The sequence below is a fragment of the Sinocyclocheilus grahami genome, unplaced genomic scaffold (genome assembly GCF_001515645.1).
Source record: "Sinocyclocheilus grahami isolate Dianchi unplaced genomic scaffold, SAMN03320097.WGS_v1.1 scaffold286.1, whole genome shotgun sequence".
Taxonomy (NCBI): Eukaryota; Metazoa; Chordata; class Actinopteri; order Cypriniformes; family Cyprinidae; genus Sinocyclocheilus; species Sinocyclocheilus grahami.
In genome coordinates, this window is record NW_015505465.1 from 758,541 (window position 1) to 780,189 (window position 21,649).

Below are 21,649 nucleotides of genomic sequence, written 5' to 3' on the forward strand. Positions count from 1 at the left end.
AGCAAGCACGTCCCCCCCAAAAGGGGGCGGGGGGGGGGGGGGTCAGGGGAGTGTGCGAGGAATATGGAGGCAGGATAAATCACAACGAATGTGAAGAGTGCTGAGGCACAGGATGCAAAGCTTATATTTGATAATGGCAGTTTTGTTTTGCTCATGCCTATTCATTTAGTCTCTCACACACATCTCTCTCCTTGCAAAGGTGCACAAAATCCATTAAAAAGGCACATAGAATTTAGGTGCTTTAATGCATATTAAACAAAAGAAAAAAGAGAGAGAAGAAAAACCATGGACAGTTTTGGAAGGAACAGCAAACTATGTGACATACTCACTTAAAAACTAGAGCTGTGTATAGTGTTGCTTCTTTGGAAGCTCTTTTAACCTCTTTTCTGTTTTAATGGCCACCATGTTCAGAATATTCTCTCTGTTTCTCCTCTCTCTGTGTTAATAGAGTCAACAAAGAGTGCAGACACCGGGGCGGACACCAGTCAGGGGCCCGAGGTTCCCATGGAGGTTCTGGGTATGTGCTAAATCAGTTTTCCCATATATATATTTTTTGTGTAATATACCTCAAGGTCACATCATTAAGGCTCAACACATAATTTTTACAATAATGAGAAGAACAGTGCACTAATGTGGTGCATGCTAGCAGCAAAAACATATTTTATGTAAGATTAAGTATATAATGTACACTGCCTTTTAAAAGTTTGAGATTAGTAAATTGTTGTTTTTTTATTTTTTTAAGAAATAAATGCTGTTATTCAGCAAGAATGTGTTAGTGATCAAAAGTGACACTAAAGACTTACATTCCCTAGTAAAAAGTAATATATTTAAAAATACATTTATGTCATACTAAGTATATTTCAAATCTATTAACTTGTTTTTCTGACAAGATTTACGGATATAAAAATTATAATTCAACTTAATTTGGAGTACTACTTGTGCACAATGCACATTTCTTAATATTAAGCCTAAAAATGTGTTTTAATGTCAGTATTGATGGGTATTGTATGATCTTTGTATAATATCAGTCTTTAAATGCAAGATACTTAAAGTGTACCTGATGTATACTTGCAATAGTTCCACTTGAGCACAATCAAATATACTTCAGTTGATCTTTAGTTGTACTTCAGCACTACATACACACAATTAAAGTGCATTAAGTACAAAATTATTTGTAAAAATTTAGCAGACTTTAAGAATACCAGTTTAGTAAACTTCAAGTACAATTGCAGGGTATTTTAAGTACATACATGTGTAAATGTATTTGTAGTATACTTAGCATGAAATAAAAGTATTTTAAATACATTTTAGTATAGTTATTTATCACTAAATTCTATTTTTTTTTTATTCTGGTATTTTGAACTTTCAATTCATTAAATATCCCTGAAAAAAATGTATAAGAGATTCCACAAAAATATTAAGCAGCTGTTTTCAGCATTGATAACAGTAAAATATGTTTCTTACGCACTATTAGAATGATTTCTGAAGGACTGGAGTAATGGCTGCTGAAATTCAGCATTGTCATCACAAATTAAATTACCTTTTAAAATATGTTAGAAAACAGTTATTTTCAATTGTAAAAATAATTACTGTTTTGAACTGTATTTTGGATCCAACAAATGCAGCCTTGGTGAGTATGAGATACTTTTGAATGGTAGTGTATGGGGAAATATGGATTGCATTGGTGTTTGTGACCACAAGGCCCTGTAAGAAAGCATGTTTCTTTTGAGAGATTGAACATTTCTGTATATTGTCAGTGTGCTTGAATGTGAAGAACTTTGCTTTCTACAGTATATTCTCACATCTCTTTCCAGCAAGGTCTAAAGGTGCACATGAACAACAAGGTTTTGCATCCTATTCTCTGCTGCTGTAACTTGGCGAATATAATCTCATGCCAAAGCACTCGTGGTGGGTCAGGTTCAAAAGCAGACCCCACATTATGCTAAGTCACTCGTTAAGTTTTTCGCAGCAGGCCCTGCTACCTTTGACAGCTGCGTTTAGCGGCTCTTGAGGTCATGGCAAAGGGGGCACCCTCTTTTCTTACTTCCTTCATATTTATTGAAATTAAATTTCCCTTTTTTGGTTCATGCGTTTTGTGCTTTGGATTGTTTTTTGGAGTTGTAATTTGAAGCAGAGAAGAGAAAGTTATCCCTGCACTCTGACTTCTTACACACTTTATTTAAAATTTAGTATAGTTATTTATCACTAAATTCTATTTTTTTTTTATTCTGGTATTTTGAACTTTCAATTCATTAAAGATCCCTGAAAAAAATGTATAAGAGATTCCACAAAAATATTAAGCAGCTGTTTTCAGCATTGATAACTAAATATATATGATAATAAATATGTTTCTTACGCACTATTAGAATGATTTCTGAAGGACTGGAGTAATGGCTGCTGAAATTCAGCATTGTCATCACAAAATAAATTACCTTTTAAAATATGTTAGAAAACAGTTATTTTCAATTGTAAAAATAATTACTGTTTTGAACTGTATTTTGGATCCAACAAATGCAGCCTTGGTGAGTATGAGATACTTTTGAATGGTAGTGTATGGGGAAATATGGATTGCATTGGTGTTTGTGACCACAAGGCCCTGTATGAAAGCATGTTTCTTTTGAGAGATTGAACATTTCTGTATATTGTCAGTGTGCTTGAATGTGAAGAACTTTGCTTTCTACAGTATATTCTCACATCTCTTTCCAGCAAGGTCTAAAGGTGCACATGAACAACAAGGTTTTGCATCCTATTCTCTGCTGCTGTAACTTGGCGAATATAATCTCATGCCAAAGCACTCGTGGTGGGTCAGGTTCAAAAGCAGACCCCACATTATGCTAAGTCACTCGTTAAGTTTTTCGCAGCAGGCCCTGCTACCTTTGACAGCTGCGTTTAGCGGCTCTTGAGGTCATGGCAAAGGGGGCACCCTCTTTTCTTACTTCCTTCATATTTATTGAAATTAAATTTCCCTTTTTTGGTTCATGCGTTTTGTGCTTTGGATTGTTTTTTGGAGTTGTAATTTGAAGCAGAGAAGAGAAAGTTATCCCTGCACTCTGACTTCTTACACACTTTATTTAAAATGATATTCCACCAAAATACAGATGTTCAATATGTGAGCAAAGCATTCTTTTGAGTCACTTCAATGATTCGGATGTTTCTGTTCACAAAACAAATCTGAATGATTCATTTATGAATCAGACTAATTCAGTCTTCAACTCACTGACTTACATCGTTTGTTTATATGTAAATAACAAATACAATTTTGGTATGGTCCAACAAAAATATTATATAGCTTCAGAACACTTAAAATGCAGCACACAAGTTGTATGAACAAGTTTTATGTGACTTAATGGTGCTTTCACAAACTTTTTAAAACTTGAAAGCTTTATTTATTTGTGTGGAAAATAGCAAGCAGTGCATTATATAAAATTTCCATTTGACAAAATGTTTATTTTTGAGTGAACCATTGCTGTTAAGCTGTGAAAATGCATTTTTGACTCGTGTAACATGATGAGTTAACCATATTAATTCTACATTGACAAATACAGAATTAAAAAAGGCTACTGTTCCCCTCCCTTCGCTGCTAATTTGCTTTACTGATCTGCCACAAACCTCCCTGCTCAATTCTCCACATTGCTTTCAAAGTGACCCTTAAATCAAGTGACCCCATGTTCTCTTTTCACATCTTTTTAAAGGTTTTTTATTTTGTTTTGTTTTTCCAAGCATGGCCTTCTTGGCCCAGAGAGAACTGGAAGCCTTTCAGACCTAGAGAGGACCTCTTCCTCGTACAATGGCAGCTTGTCAAAGCACATCTTGTAACTTTAGGCAAATGCGGCCGGTAATACAATGCCACTTGGCTCTGTAGAACCCCTTCCTCGCATTTCTCACTCTTCGCTTTGAGAGGGCGGAATACAAATGAGAGGAACCACTTGGCTTTTCACAGAGGAACGTGCATGAGAAGGATCTGTGGTATTTACACTGAAGCACTCCCCACTGGGTTTGTTTCGACTCTATACCTTTTAATTGGCTCTAATTGTTTGAAGCTTCACCATCACACAGCGACACGACAAAGAAAAAAGCCCCGCACACAATCGAGTGCCTCCCAGAATGCTTTTCTCTTTCTCTTTCTCTCCTCAACGTTGTTCCAGAGAAAATATGTCTGCCCTCACCCCCGCAACCTTTGAATATTTACATATGAAAATGAAGTTTGCTCTCCACATTTAGCACTTCATTAGCTCTCATGGTCTGGCTCTTTGAAAAGGTTGCCTGCCGTTGTTGCTCATGAATAGGCCTGGAATTACATTGATGTATGTTTTAATGATGAGCTGAACTCTACTGTTACCTCGCACAAAATGCTACGAAAGCTGCACTTTGGTCTAAAATGAGGCTATTCACTTGCAAAATACAGTTATTTACATGTTAGATGATGAACGCACAGCTTGAAGACCACCCTGAGCTTCTTTACCTAAAGTGAGATATCAGATGCTGCTTACGCTGCTCATCTTTTCCAGATGTGAAGAGTTTGGTTCATTATATTGTCTCCATAAACCAAACTTACCATCCGCGGACTCCTCCAAGTGAAGGACGAATAGATAATGTCTTCGACTTGTAAGATATTGAGTGGTTTTACTCAGCAAACCTCTTATGAATGTGCGGACGGCTGTAAGCTTGTTCTCTTGTTCTCCTTTCAGTCGAGTTCTTTTCCATTAACCTCCTGAGCGACATGTGAAAACCGTCTGGCGAGGAGCTTTTGTGAGTCACTGGTTCGATTACGATGGGCCCGTGCCCCAGTTAGGCCAGGGTTATTGGTTTGGTAGCTTGTGTTGGGCTTTGAGCTGCCGGCACACTGTGAGAGTCAAACAGCCTTGAGAACCTAAACAATCCATGTGCAGGGAAAAAGGTTATAAATGAAATGACCAAAGAAGTCGACTCTATACCTTTTAATTGGCTCTAATTGTTTGAAGCTTCACCATCACACAGCGACACGACAAAGAAAAAAGCCCCGCACACAATCGAGTGCCTCCCAGAATGCTTTTCTCTTTCTCTTTCTCTCCTCAACGTTGTTCCAGAGAAAATATGTCTGCCCTCACCCCCGCAACCTTTGAATATTTACATATGAAAATGAAGTTTGCTCTCCACATTTAGCACTTCATTAGCTCTCATGGTCTGGCTCTTTGAAAAGGTTGCCTGCCGTTGTTGCTCATGAATAGGCCTGGAATTACATTGATGTATGTTTTAATGATGAGCTGAACTCTACTGTTACCTCGCACAAAATGCTACGAAAGCTGCACTTTGGTCTAAAATGAGGCTATTCACTTGCAAAATACAGTTATTTACATGTTAGATGATGAACGCACAGCTTGAAGACCACCCTGAGCTTCTTTACCTAAAGTGAGATATCAGATGCTGCTTACGCTGCTCATCTTTTCCAGATGTGAAGAGTTTGGTTCATTATATTGTCTCCATAAACCAAACTTACCATCCGCGGACTCCTCCAAGTGAAGGACGAATAGATAATGTCTTCGACTTGTAAGATATTGAGTGGTTTTACTCAGCAAACCTCTTATGAATGTGCGGACGGCTGTAAGCTTGTTCTCTTGTTCTCCTTTCAGTCGAGTTCTTTTCCATTAACCTCCTGAGCGACATGTGAAAACCGTCTGGCGAGGAGCTTTTGTGAGTCACTGGTTCGATTACGATGGGCCCGTGCCCCAGTTAGGCCAGGGTTATTGGTTTGGTAGCTTGTGTTGGGCTTTGAGCTGCCGGCACACTGTGAGAGTCAAACAGCCTTGAGAACCTAAACAATCCATGTGCAGGGAAAAAGGTTATAAATGAAATGACCAAAGAAGCCTTGGCTGTGAAAATGAGCTCGAACTCTGTTGAAGCAGCTCAGGTTGAGTGGCCTTCCTAAAATAATCTAATATAAAGTCCAGTTGCATTTGACAGTTGACAAATTCACTAGACATTTATGTGCCTGTTGACATGTGCAAATACAACTTATAAAGTATATTTAGAATACGCTACCATTCAAAAGTTTGGGGTTGGTAAGATTTTTTTGGAAGTCTTTTATGCTCACTAAGGCTGCATTTGTTTGATCAAAAATTCAGTAAGAACTGTAATATTGTGAAATGCTATCACAATTTAAAAGAACTGTTTTCTATTTTAATCTATTTTAGAATGTAATTGATTGCAAATCTGAACTTTCAGATTACTTCAGTGTTGCAGGATCCTTCATAAAAATCAAGAAACGTCTTATTACAATCAGTGTTGAATACAGTGCTTCTTATTTATTTATTTATTTACATTTTTGTGGAATCTGTATTATTATATTATATTATATTCATTATATTATATTATATTATATTTATTATTTGACACCCATGGTTTTTGCAAACCTTTCCTTTTAAAATAACATTTATTCCAGTTATATGAGTTTATTTATTTTAGTTTTTTTTATTTGACTTTTTTTTGTGGAATTTCTAGCAATTGAAAAATATATTATAGTATATTATATTATATTTTTGACGCCGCTGGTTTTTGCAAAGCTTCACTTTTAAAATCTCAGTTATATGAGTTTTTTTATTATTTCAGTTTTATTTTAACTCTATTTCCTTTATTTAAAATGATATCTATATATCTGTTTACCACTCAAATAAAATTAAAACTGGGGAATTTTAAAGACATTCTCAGTTCAGTTCTGAATAGTGCATAAACCTGATGGTTACCATTGACATTTTTTGAAGGCATTGGCCAAACCTTTCAACCAGCACCACCATTTGAGTCTCCAGTTAGTAGACATATTCTATCTTGAGGATTGCTTCACGATGACTACACGTCTGCTTTGGCCTTTGTCTGTAATGTCATTGTTGGATTTGGAGTGGACGAGGAATGATGTTGATGCTCGCCTGACACGACCGGTCATTATTTGTGTGGCGCAGGCGATTTATGCTGCCTAACAATAGACCCACAAGCCCCTCACAATCTCTAGAGCGAATGGTTGGTGGAGGATCTAATTTTCTGCTTGTCTGAATATGAATATGACTTACGTCTACCCCCAACCCCCCCACCATACTTCCCTCCCTTTCTCTATCTTCCTCGCTCACTTGTTCATCTTCCCTGCTTTGTGAGTTGCCTGGCACTGACTGTAAAGATACCACCCACACGACGAGACCATTAAACTTTCATTACGCCTAAGTGCAGTTAATTCCAAGGGAAGCATATGAAGCAAAGAAAATACGACAATTTATCGAAGCTAGAGCGCTCAGACTATCCTGAGCTTAAGCCGCTGTGTTGAAGAGAATTGAGTGCCCAATGGACTGCTGTCAGGTAAATCAGGATAAATAACCAAAACACATAGTTTGAGTGAGACTTAGTCTGAAGTTTAACACTCAATATATCATTATTTGTCAGGATTTTAAATCATAATGGCACGATACTATAACCTTAACGTCAGATTGCATCAGAAGCCTCAAATCAATCTATTGGGAAATGAAATTCAGTTGTTTTCTCTCACATTTTTCGAGAAATAGACGCCCAGCTATCCTCCATGTCACATTTTTACACTTTTTCCTGCTTGACAGCTTCTGGCTACTTTATTTGTTTCACGGCACGTCACACTCTCTTCCCGAAAGACTGAACTCATACTGTTGTCGGCTGTAAAGCTAAATTAGAGAGCTGGCAAATTTCTGCAGCATCTCCTGACGTACAGGGCAGCAGTTGGAAACGAGCACAGACATTGATTGAAATTCCAGCATCTCGTTTTTTTCAAAGGCTGGTTTGTTGTGTTTTGATCAGCGCTGCTTATTAGAAGCCCAAAGTGGCAGGGCTCCCTCTCAGCCCTGACATTATTACATGGAAAGAGAGACAGACGGAGCATCAGGAGGAAGCCAAGTCTCAATTGAGCTTGCAGGTTCACTCGAGCGACAGCCTTAACTTTCTCATTTTGGTGCCTGTCCGTGGACTTTCAATGCAGCTCTGATTTCATCTTGAATGCAGTTTTTCTTCTCAAGTAAAATTTTTAGATATTTTACTTGAAAAACAAGACCAAAACACTAACAGAAAAGTGTGTTTATGGTGTACATTTCTGCACTTCCTCCGTACATGTGTGTGATTCTTTGTTTACTCCAGCTCCCCATTTGTGCTGGAATATGGATAAAACACCAAGCGAGGGACAGAGAGGAGACTTGCTTCCAGAAGTGGGCGGTAATGGAAACAGCGTTGTTGAATCGTATCGCATTCGGTTTCAATTACTCCCTCTACAGTGCCGCGAGACAAGAATGAAATGAAATCATGGCGGCGGCGGTTGCCCGTGCTCTCCCTCACCTTTCCTCATCCAGGCACTCTGCTGCTGCTCTATTTCTCCAATAAAAAGAGCTCTTTTTTTCACGTTCGAAACACAAATCCATCACTTGCAGCTTTGCGCCGTTAAATCAGTAGAATTTGAGGGCTGGCCACCAGGGAGAGCGAAGCGTCTGGCTAGCTCTCGTTCTGAAAGGTTGCATTAAAGCCATCGTCTGTAGTTGTTGAAATGTTGCCACCGTAACCCGAAGAATTGTCTCTCCGGCTGAAAGCGAAGCTTCAGAGCTTGTGATGAAATGAGCATGAAAGCATGTAGCATCACAGTGAAAACAGACGCCATGTCATTACACTGCCAGTGATGTGTATTGTACGTTTAAGATGTTCCAGTGTGTTTAGATAATGTTTGTAAGATTCTCATGAAGGTAAATATCGTTATTCTGCAGACAAAAGCTATGGTTTGAGTGCGGAGACGATCTGCAGCAGTGAATTGGGTGAGCTTGCATCATCCATGGATGTGCCGCGGGAAGGAGATTATTTCATGCTGTGGTTTGCTTTGGTATTTAGGCAGAGAGATAGAAGAGAGAAAGTTATAGACGAGTTTGAGAAAGAGGTTCACACTGATATAGACTCAAGGCAGTTTCTAATTAATTTTCTATGCTTCCCCTTTCGTCTGCATTTGTTTTGTTCCTCTTGAAGGCGAGAGGCTTTTGGACCATATTTTTCGTGTTTAAATATTATGCATTGGTCTCATACCAAAGAACCACTAGCTATAAAGTAATCTCTTATTGAAGTTGATGTCTAAATATATTACATTTGGGGTAGTGTGATTTAGTGGTTAAAAATACGGACTGGAAAAGTTGTAAGTTCAAGCCCTGAAAGGCTACTCCACCGGGATTGTCACTTTAATTGAGTTCTAAGTAAGTTCTACAATATATTCAGTGGACTCACCAGTTTATGGAAGCTTATTTCTGCCAAGGAATAAATGGGGGGGGGGGGGGTTGGTTAATTAAAAATGTTATGGCATCTTTTTATCTCACAATTCAGACTTTTTTTCTTGCAATTCTGAGAATTAAGTCTGAATCGTGGAATATATGCTCAACATTGTGAGAAATAGACTTGCAGTTCTGAGAAAAAAGTCTGCATTGTGAGATATAAATGTGCGATTGCTAGAAAATTCTGAAAAGTCAGAATTGTGGAAAATTCATGACAGAATTACCTTTTTAATTTTTTTTTATATAAAAAAAACAGAATTACGAGATGTACACTCTAAGGAAGAAATACAGAATTTATGATTTATAAAATGTATGATGTATAAAATTTTAATTCTGAGACAAAAATAAATTCACAATTGTGAGAAAAAAGAAGTTGCAATTACCTTTATTTTTTTCATACCTATGCAAATTTGTGATTTGAAATATGAACTTTAAAAGGATGTTTCATATCCAACCAACCAACCAATAAATAAATACATAAATAAATCATGTTTTGGAGATTAAAGAATGTAGTTGCTGTTCTTCCTGAAGATGATAATGAGGAATCCAGCATGTGGAGCCAATATAATTGTAATAAAATCAAAGGAAAAAAGGCACATAGAACTTACCACATTATTTTATGACTTTTGTTTATTTAGATGCTGATCAAAGTGTTACAACAGCCAAGGAGAGCGACACCAGCAACAGCACTAAAGGTAAAAACATTTTTTTGGCCATTGCATGGTTTAAATTCAAATTCATGGCTTATTATTTTACACAGAAGAAAGCAAAGTGTATGTGCAATTCCAGATGTAAATGAGTTTGTTATTTATATGAAAGTTGAGAGAGAACAAAATCCAGCAACAGGATCAGACTGGAACTCATGTCACCCAGTCATTTCTGAGCATGTGCGTGAAGCACTAGGTCACGACTCCAATTCAAATGTATTTTTTATTATTTATACAGAAGAAAGAAGAGCGTGTCTGGATGCATTTTTAAATTAGAATTTTCAGGTTACAGACCTTTTTGCCACTTTTTTCTATTTATGACAGTTGAGAGATGCAAGAAATGACAGGGAAAACAGAGGGGAACAGGATCGTAAATGTTGCATTTATTCAAGTAAACTCAAATGCATGCTTTATTATTTATACTGAAGAAAGAAGAGCGAGTTTGGATGTATTTTCAGATGCATGCACAGGTGTATCTCGTCATCCTGATCTCTGCAGTCTCATGTTCTTCTCTTGAAGCCTCTGTTGCCTCAGGCATAGCCTTTAGCATCCGCTGCATTTATTTCAGCTAGGAGAAGCTCAGTAGCCAATGAGATGTCACCCAGTGGCATCTAACTTTTAATTCCTCTGCTCAGCTGTGATATTGAGTCATTCATTCCCGTCTCTCTCCTTAATATGTATCTAGATGATGTGAAAGCCCAGGATAAGAGCTCACAAGAGCCCGACGCAACTCCACCAGACACCAGACCAAATTCTGAAGGTAAAAGCAATAAATCAATAAGAGCTGTGAATAAAACAGAGAAACACACTTACGCAGTTCTCATCTTCAGTAAATGTCCCCGTCTCTGTCATTGTCCTTCTCATTCAGCTAAAAGCTCCCAACTTTTTCTGCCTCGTATGCTTTACCCGCAATTCCTTCACTTCCTTTCTCTCTCATTCACTTTCTCTCTGCTGATCTGGAACTGCGGAGTGACCCTGATTTTTCAGAGTAAACGTGTTGGCATGCCTCCTTAAATTGAGTTTGATGAATTACCTGCATGCCCACCTCACGGACATTAATAAATCAAACACAAAGCGTGTGTGATCGGAGCGCAGAGATGACGCAGTGCGAGAAAGCTGATAAATCATGTGTGATAAGAGTTTTGCTGTGCTGTCATTTCGGGAACCCCGGGGTCAGCTTCCCTCTTAGGGCTGCACATACAAACTCCCAGCATGCCATTTATATTCATTCCCTTCGCATTTGACAGGAAATAATTTAGTACAGTATCTTTATGTGTGTATCTGTACAAACAGGCATGCAGGTAGAATTTAGTTGGACTTTTATTTAACTAAAAGAAAGTTGGTTCTATATTAAAATATATAATATATGATATTATTATATTAAAGTCAGCATGAAATTCAATTCAAGTCAAAACAAACTGTCTGAACAGCAAGTTGTTGTTAAATTAGATATAAAGTTGCTGTTAAATTATATTGAATACTTAATATTCAATATATATTGGTAAGTTGTGTATGTGTGTGTGTATATATATATATTTATATGTATACTTTATTTGTAAAATATGTATTAAATATAAAATAATTATAAAATATAAATATAAAAATCATTGTATATTGAATATTATATATTAATGATTTATTATTTTATATTTGTTTATAAATGGCACAATGTATATTAATGAAATACAGAATAAAATGGAAAAAATTCCAGTAAAAAATATTTTTTTACTGATTAATTGTCTGATTATTTAATGAAACAATAACCAAATATTCTATTACTTTTAATTGCAGCTCCACTTCTAATTGATACTGTAAAATAAAAAAAGTGAACCTAGATCGTTGGAAATGGGGGGATTTGTCAAAGAAAAAGTAAATATGCTCAATGTTGCTTTCACGTTGACACCAATCTGTCAGCCTTGTGCATTAGGTTTAACTGTTTGTTTTCTGACATGTATACTTAATTCTGCTTTCATGTTTGTTTTCTTCAAGACGGCGTGAACCTAGATCGTTGGAAATGGGGGGATTTGTCAAAGAAAAAGTAAATATGCTCAATGTTGCTTTCACGTTGACACCAATCTGTCAGCCTTGTGCATTAGGTTTAACTGTTTGTTTTCTGATATGTATACTTAATTCTGCTTTCATGTTTGTTTTCTTCAAGACGGCCAAGGCGATAAGAACGCACAGGAATGAGACGACAATCAGCCTCATAGGAACGAGTGCCGGCAAACTGTGTGAAGGCAAATATCACACCAATTTTGTCCCACGCTAGAGAGTCACCCGCAAATACTGGGAAAAGAGTTGCCCCCCCCCCCACTTCATTCACCATTTTTCCTTCTATTAAACCTGTATTTCCTTTCCGCTTCCTCATATTGATAATAAATCAGATATATAGCTATATAAAAAGGATCAAATGAGAGTCTGAACATATCAGAGAGAGTGCAGGGATTGTGGAGCTGGAGGAGGACTGCTATACCTCACTGACATGCTGCTTGATCAATAGCTTTTTGCTTTTTTTTTTTCAATATAGCATCTTGGTGCTGGATTTGAACTGGTTTAAATTAGGTAGAATGTTAAAACACATCCTAAAATCATCCTGCCGCTTTTAGTTACACGCTAATTTGTAATACTTCTGACAAAGTGCAAAGCTAAGGCTAAATTTTCCATCTCGCAGAGCACTCGTAATGCAAAATTCAGACCAAATATGATTGGATTCCGCAGGCCTGTCCACCGATTTAGATTTCTTTCAGGTGAAAAACACTAAAATGGCTATAAATGTCTGTTTGTGCGTGCGTGAGTGTGCGTATATACCGATGATGTCACTTTAAAGAGGTTTTCGCTTTGTGTGTGAGCTATAGAACCAAGTCAGGTCAAACGAGGAGAACATCGCTTGATTCTAATCTCCTCTATGGAGTGGTGGCATTCCTCCCTTCTGCACGCTATATAACAGAGGCATTTGTGCGCTCCTCTGCTTTGAAACGACACGTCACGCTCGCAGAGCCCCCCTTTAATCTCTCAAGCGAGCGCTGATCATGTTTCATCTTCAAAGCTGCTCTGACTACTGCGAATGCCTGTATAAAAAAAGGAAAACCTGTTGTGTAAGACTGACGTGGCCGTTTTTGATGAGTGCGCTAACAAATTAATTCCCTCAAGTATATCTAGATGCATGCCAGCATTGTTTCAAATGTTTTATTTACAGTCCCTCTCGGTCTCCCTCCCTTTCACATGCATAAACAGTTGCAAGCTCTCAATATTTTTACCAGATTGTCTCTGCATCTCTAAAAAAAAAATCTGCCTTATTTCATGAAATAAGTAGTACGTAATCACAAACAGGTGATGGCTAAAATAAAAGGCAAATAGTAAGTGTGTGGCTTTGAATGAATTAAATGCTACTTCAGATGATGAGTGATGATGCACTTCTTTCTTTAAACACACAAAATGATTTTGATGAGTCCTTTTGTTTGGGTTTTGATTTGGTTGTTTGGTTATCTTGCATATGATTTTTTTGGTTGATAATGATTAAAAATGTATTCAAATGCTTGATTTACTTCTTTAAGTGGTGCCATACTGTATATCAGATGAACTCCTGCCTTCATCCTTTGATGATGTTTGCTTTGCTATAAATCAACTATGAATAAAGTTATAAAGTTGTTTCCCTGGGCATGATGTCTGTGTGTTTTATGGTTGCACCGTATCCAGCAGGTAATGTCAGCAGATATTAATCCATAAATATATTTGTATTCTCAGAATTATTATCAGCAAAATTGCACATGCTTGTAAGCTATTCAAAATACTGCATCAAAAATGTCAGAGATTTTTATTATTATAATTTCATGTGCCCGCAGCATTCACTTTATAACTTCTCTAAAGCACTTAATGGATAAAATCATTTTTGTGATTGAAAACTTTAGATATCATAGAATTTAATTTGTTTTCAATAACAAAAAATGTATAGAGACTGAAATCTTGGGTGAGTTCCATTTGAAAGGGGGCATAACTATGCTGTACTCACTCTGAAGGGTGTAGTGCAGTACACTTACGTGACAGCATGTCACTGGTACTTTTTTTGGAATTGACCATTCGCAAAGACCCATCCCCCTTAGTCACTGTTGCTATGTCCGACAAACCATGCTACTCTCACGCCACACAGTGAAAAAATAAATCTCGGAGCAAATAGGAAACTGACAACATGCCGACAGATAAGACAGAGCAGGTTACTTCTGGTATGAAACAAAGTCTCTGCTTTCAAATTTCCTTTTTTTTTTTTAAAGAAATTCAAACAATAAATAACATTTTGTGTCGATCACTAGCGCCGCAGTTCAAGCGGCACGTAAACCAATCATCTTTTCATATTCACTGGTTAAAGCACAAAATAAACATGAATGAACATCAGAAGGTATCTTGTTTCAACCGTGGAAAGATAAATGTTAATACACACTATTTTTCAAGTTTAAGTCCACGACGTTGATCTACTATCCTGTCTGATTTGTTTGATGGACAAAATGGCAGATTCTGTGATATGATTGGTCAGATGGCCTGTCAATCAAGCTCCGTGCGAAGGGTTACTTGGAATGTTAACTTTATAACATTTCCTCAATGTTAATAGCTGTAAACTATAGTTAGATTTCACCTCTCTGTGTCTTTAATTGTCATTAATGTACTGTTTCTCTGTGGCATTCAGAAGCTAATGTTAATTTATGTAAATATGTGAGGTATATTTTCCAATTATAATCCAGGAGAAACTGAGAAGTTTAAAATCCCTTCTAAGCTTTTAAAATGAATGGCAAGGATGTGTCAGCTAGGATCACATGATCATTCACTGCAAAATTACTTCCTTAAAATGACTATTGCATGTACTGAGGAATTGAGATTAATTAAATTACTGTGCCATTGAGGGTCATGATCACAGATGGCAAAATTATTTCCCTAAATTGATAATTGCACACCTTTTACTAACGTCCTTGTGCAAGGGCTCTAGTTATAGGAAATATTCAAATCAAAATCATTTTGTTATTGTGCTACAACCCTAACCCAAAATGCCTAACCACACTTTTTCATCTCCCAGCTGTGATTTGCACAGAAAATATGTCACTGAACTTTTCCCGAGTCTCCTGTAAGAAGTATTGTGATCTCCAGAGATGAGAAGAACATGCCGCTGTGCTCCTCTAGTCCTGACCTCTCTTTAGGAGGCGCAGAGTGCTGTCGTGTCTTACGAGGGCCACATAGTTTGTCTTAAAAAGTGATCCAGCAACCTGTGGAGGATTACGGCAGGGGTGGATATTACTAGACAACCTGGCAACAAGGAAAACATCTTTGATTCTAAATGGATTCGTGAGACGTTTACCTAGTATTTATCAGTAATAATATTCCTGTTCCTATCTACTTTTTTTTTGCACACATTCCATATGAACCTCTAGCTCATTTCTAACTGGTTAAACTAATAGTGTATCTAACTAACTTTGCATGTTTTATAGCACCCCTGCTCTCCACTATAAAGTGAGGACAAAACCCTTAAATGAATGTCACAGTCTGTGTTTGCAGTACCTTATCAATATCTCTCAGCAGACGCAGACTGACCTCCATCACCGGCAGCCGAAGAGACACATGGAGCCCTCTGCACAAGGTTCTCTCCGTGGTTTGCGGTAATTACTTTGCTGATAACTCGTCCCCAGTGCCGTTACTATGAATTATTACACACAGTAAATAATTTGTGTCACTTTACTTTTCTCCTCAGCGAGAGGACACTGAATTCCCAGGATGTAGATGGATCCACAAGGCCAGTGGACTTTTTATGGTCACTTGCTAGAGAGAAACCGAGGCAGCTGGAAAGGTGCAAAATCAGAGAATGTTATATGGTGCTCTGAACAAAACAAAACATTGGAGGCGTCCGCATCAAATGAATCCACGCATAACTGTTGTCTGTGAGAAACCTATCAAAAGATCCACAAGAGGGCTACTGTACACCCAAGCTACAGCATAAATATGCCAAATCTAGTGTTGAATATGCAATTATTACAAATTCATAGATAAAATGGGCCAGAGCTGTGGCTTCCCAGCACGATTCATTATTTTGAAACCTGGTTCCCTGCTGCTACCACTAACGTACCATATATTTCCATAACAAATTCCTCCATCAAGGTAGGACGAATAAAAGAAGCCTGGCAGCCCAGCAGGACATTTGCACCGGCCCCTTCTGCCCCACACCTCAGCTGTGCTGCATGCGGTGAGGAACAGAATGGGGCCTCCTGATATGTTTCAACAATGCAGTGAGAAAAAGAACAATGGGAAGAAAGCAAAGGAGAAAAGCAGCTCATATGGGTCTCCTCGGCAGGTGCATAATGCATCGCCTCTGATTCCATGCAGTATTTTGGATGTTTTATTGGTTTTGACAGTGGGTTGTTTAGGGAGGTGTTAGAATACAGAATAATATGTTATTCTGTGCAGTCCTGCTATAGACGTAGATTTGCTAATACAGCTGTATATATACAGCATCTATATTATTTTCAACCATTTTATTGATCATTTTTCTTTTATGATGCCTGCTTTTAAAATAACTTGGGAGTGAAAGTTAAATATTTAATGGTGGTTCTAAGCTATATTTGGTGCAGATGCGAGTGTAGCAGCGAACTTTTTCGTCTATATGGAATGGCAGTTTGGATAGGATTCATGTGAGTATGATTCACAAATCAAGCTGTATGAGTTTTATTCACTAAAAACAACTGACTTGTTCAAATAATTCATCTGCAAAACTGAAGCAAACAGGGTGTGCTGTATATTTTTTATTCATTTCAAACGGAGGTGAGCTACATTGTGTTGTATGCTTTTGATTTACTGAAATGAACAGGCTCATAAGAGTCATTCCTTATGCAGTCAGGTTGCATTGTATGTTTTTGACTCAGTTTAGGGGAACTGGTCCACAAGATTCATTCATTCTGAAGTCAGATGACACTGGCTGCACTGAATGTTTTTGACTCACGTAAAATAACCTGTTCATAAGAGTCTTTTGTTGGGCAATGGGACTACAAATGTGTGTATATTATGAGAAGCCAAACAGGCCATAATAACTGAGAAACCTTTAACAAACACTAGTGAAATGATCACATGGTGAAAGATGTTGATGTAGTGGCTTCAAATTTGTTGATGCTACACTGTTTGGGGACTGTATCAGTTTGAGAACTATTAAATCTCTTGTATAAGAAAGTATAAGGTGTAAATGATACATATGTCTGTTTTTAATGGTATTTTTTTTATCAGAGAGATTGCTATTTGTTATTGTTACATTGTATATTTCTTTTTCTTGTCATGTTTTTTTAATTTTTTGGGCAATATTTTATATAATAAATTATTGTATTATCACATTATAATGTTTATTATATAACTAAACATTATAATGGGATTCAAAAAAAGCACCATTAACATTCGAATCACCGGTGGAACGAGTACAGACTTCGACCGAACACCGGTTCATAAAATATATGAAAAAAAGGCTGTGGGATTTGTGGGGGGGGGGGGATCTGTCTATAAGATTAATTAAACTTATAGTTCACCCAGAAATTAAAATTCTGTGATCATTTGCCATTCTTCATGTCGTTCCAATTGTGTATGACTTCATTACTTATGTGGAACATTAAAAAAAAAGAAATATCTGCAAAACGACAACATAAATGTGAGCAAATTATGGCAGAATATTCATTTTGGGATGATTTATTCTTTTAAAAGTTGTCTGACCTCTCTCTGTAACATGCCGTCATTATGACTAGCACCAACACCTTTTTGATTATTCACACATTCTGCTTGAAACAGGGCAGTAGATCTGGGGTTGTGGCTTACCGACAATGAGCTAAGATGAGAGCTGACAGCAATTGAGCAATGTGGCGTTTTCTCCTCCTTATTTTTTGTTTGGAGTTAAAAGCTCGCTGTCATTACGAACAAACCCACGTCATGTGAAGTCAGTGGCTCTGGCATAAAGCTGATGAGAATCAAGATCACAATTATGATTTTCTTTCCATTTTATTCCTGTCACCCAGAACAGCAGTGCTTCACCCCTCAAATAGTCTCAAATTACAGGCTGGATCGCTCAGTCATTACACGACGACACTTTTTTACTTTGTGCGAGGTGTGCTTGATTCCTAAATTACTATCTCTGCAAATAGACCTGAACAATTTTTATGTATAAAATGACATTTTCGCTGTCTGAACCTGATAAGTGCATTATGCTCACTTGAGACTTGTAATAATGTTTTTTCTTCTTATATTCTGCTTGCATTATCAGACATGTCTTCTAATCGGTAAAACAATCAACGTTATATCGCCACAGGTTTTGCGAAAAGAGAATAAAAACTTGGAAATGTGCTCATCTATAACCTTTCCCTCTCTGCCATCAGTTCATTTTAATCTGAACATCATTTGGCCAGCTCTCCATTCATCTCCCACACCTCGTTTAAGATCCCTTCCTTTCTGATATGAGGCCATCACTTCTCCCGAAACCAATATAGATCCTAACCACTTCATTCAAGACTTCCATCAGCCTTTGATAATGCTGCTTTTGACTATCTGTCAGAGCGCTGTCACTCCGCTAAAAACTTCATGCTCCATATGTCTATTCCTCCTCTAAGAAAATAGAGAAGGGAGAGCGACAGAGAGAATGTGCCGGAGCAGGGAAGTGATAGGAGAAATCAATTGGCACCATTCTAAAGAGTCCCAAACACATCCTATCTTCAGGTGTGTGTCAGACAGAGAGACGGATTCATCCCTGGGGTCCGTGCCATGGATCCCAGCAGAGGCCATCAGATCGGCTGACACAAAGCATTCACTTGTCACTCTCCTAAAGAGAGACAGGCCGCCTCCTGTCCAGTCACAACCGCTGGCATGATTGATCATCTAAAGATGGAGGAGAACACAAGACCTGAGAAATTAGCCATTGTTTAGTAGTAGCAGATCTGTTCTGGGTGAGAACTGACCACCTGCCAGAGCGATGGGAGCAGACTGTCTAGTCTATTTGATAACCCAATAAACCACAGATGGATGGTATTAAATTGCATTTACATTTGAAAAATAAATTGTATTCAGAATACATCAGGCTTACGGCTAATAATACTACTATTCTTGTAAGCTTTAGTCACCTCTTAAACGTATTATTATAATTCATTTCTCAGTGGTGTTCCACAAAAGTTTCTTCACAAATTTTTTTTTATATTGAGCACATTACTTCTGTTCTCCGACAACTTCATTGGCTTCCAGTTAAATATCGCATTGAATTTAAGATTTTACTTTTTAGTCTCTTCATAACTCTTCATCTTAACGTATAATCACCTATACGATCCCTTAGATATTTTACTTCTATTGCTATTTTATTACACCGTCTGTAATTTTGAGTACCATGAGGTCCTGGGCTTTTAGTTGTACTGCCTCTCGTCTTTGGAAAACCTTACCACAAGACGCTCCAGTCTTTCAATGTTTAAATAATGTCTTAAAATGTCTTTTTATATTAGCTTATATGTTATGTTTATCTATATTTTTTGTGTATTTGGTATACTATCATGCTTATATGTGACCCTGGACCACAAAACCAGCCATAAGGGTATTTTTTTAACCAAAAGCTGAATAAATGAGGTTTTCATTGATGTGTGGTTTGTTAGGCTAGTATAATATTTGGCCGAGATACAACTATTTGAAAATCTGGAATCTGAGGTGCAAAAAATAGAAATACTGAGAAAATTGCCTTTAAAATTGTTCAAATTAAGTCCTTAGCAATGCATATTACTTATCAAAATTTAAGCTTTGATATATTTGTAGTAGGAAATTTACAAAATATCTTCATGGAACATGATCTTTACTTAATATCCTAATGATTTTTGGCATAAAAGAAAAATCGATCATTTTGACACATACAATGTATTGTTGGCTATTGTTACAAATATACCCATGCTACTTAAGACTGGTTTTGTGCTCCATATGTTCTACAACATATGTTCTAGACTAGAGTGTAGTAAAATGCTTGTAAATAAATTGTATTATTATTTTTATTATTAATATAAGGTTTGTTGTCGGGTTGGACTGGATGGGGGCATCTGCTGGTTAAATTGCATAAATGCAATCGGAACATTTACAGTAACAAAAATATGCTACTTTCTAAAAAATAAATATTTGCAAGTATTTTGTAAGTGTAATCTGCACTAATGTGCAATGTAAAATGTACAGAAAAAATATTAGCGTAATATATATATACATTTTATAGTAAATTCTATTCAACTTTTGTGTACTTAATTGTTAAACAATAGATTCAGCTGAAATAGTTTGACATGTTTAATTTCATTGGAGTTTACTCAATTCACTAAACTCAGTTTCTATAATATGAAACCATTGTCCACAACTTCATGTTCAATTATTTTTTAAGTGACAATCACACACACAAAGTGCTTGTCTCATTATCTTCTTCAAATCAAAATAAACTGAGACTTGCATCAGATGTAGAGATTTGTATGATGCCAAGCATGTGATTCATGAGCTGGTGATCGAAACTAAAAGGTGATGGAATTCGTGTCTCAAATGACAATGAAACAAGGGCTCAAAGGTCAGAGGTTTCTTAATGGGAATTTCTACCAGGGGAATATTAGTGTCTGGCATCTAAGAAATAACAGACTACATGCAATCCATGCACAAGCAGGATATCAGGGGCCAAGTCAATGCCATTTCTCCATGCACCACGGGCTGCCGTGCCCCAGGCTTTGAGACCATGCAGACGTTTCATTATCTAGAGACAGAATTCCCTTTGCTGAACTCTAACCTGCACCATTATGTAACAAAATTGATGATCAATGGTTACGGTACAGCCTGAATCCTGTCACGCTCAGTGCCAATTATTTGGAAACGCCTGGAAAACCACTTCCTCTGAGTTTCCATCTGTTCCAGTGGTGGGCGCTATCATTTGATGTTGAGTCTCAGTGACTTCATAGTGCTAAAATGGATTGAGATTAGTTCTTGTTGTTCAGAATGAACTGAAGCCAAATCACTGCTAGTGAGATATCGAGATGGTCTTGGCAAATGAGACTTCAGATGAATTCCCGAAAGGCTGTTGAGGTTCAATCGGCCCTGAGATTAGTCTAGATGAATCCGAAAGTTCATTTATTTAGTGCCTGTGCCCAGTTGTGTTCAAGGCAGAAATTGTCAGCAATACGGCTGAAAAAATAACAAGTGTGGGGAATTAAAATCATCCAGGACTTCAAATTAAACGAAATTCTGTCATTTACTCAACGTCATGTCATTCCAAAGCTGCATGACTGACTGACTTCTGCATCGAACGAATGCAAGAGAATGTTTTTTAAAAGAATATTCTGACTAGTCTTTTTTTCATGTAATGAATGTAAAAGAGTTTTGGGGCTATCAAGCTCCAACATGACCAAAAAAAATAAAAAATTAATAAAAGTGGTCCATGACTTGTTCAATAAACTTTCTGAAGCCGTACAAGCTTTGCATAGGGAATAGGCTAATTTTCAAGTTGTTATTTACTGAAATTAGCTCTCCCTGCAGTGTTCATCTGATTCATATAATCATGCATGGAGATGGATCATATCAATAAATCAGTTGATCCATTTCACATTTGTTCATTAATCGGATTTATCTCATACTCATGCAGACTTACTGACTTGATAATAGGTGAAT

The 21,649-nt window shown here is 37.2% G+C and overlaps 1 protein-coding gene across 1 annotated transcript in view; it reads left to right on the forward strand.

The window, feature by feature from the left end:
• LOC107600572 (O-acetyl-ADP-ribose deacetylase MACROD2-like) overlaps positions 1 to 13,064 on the forward strand; it is a 607,387-nt gene extending 594,323 nt beyond the window's left edge. Inside the window, exons 16-19 of the mRNA XM_016292504.1 lie at positions 449 to 517; positions 9,923 to 9,979; positions 10,677 to 10,751; positions 12,150 to 13,064. Of these exons, the coding sequence (XP_016147990.1) occupies positions 449 to 517; positions 9,923 to 9,979; positions 10,677 to 10,751; positions 12,150 to 12,181 (233 nt within the window). The 3' untranslated portion in view covers positions 12,182 to 13,064. The remainder of the gene's footprint in view (positions 1 to 448; positions 518 to 9,922; positions 9,980 to 10,676; positions 10,752 to 12,149) is intronic.
• Positions 13,065 to 21,649: the final 8,585 nt, after the last annotated feature.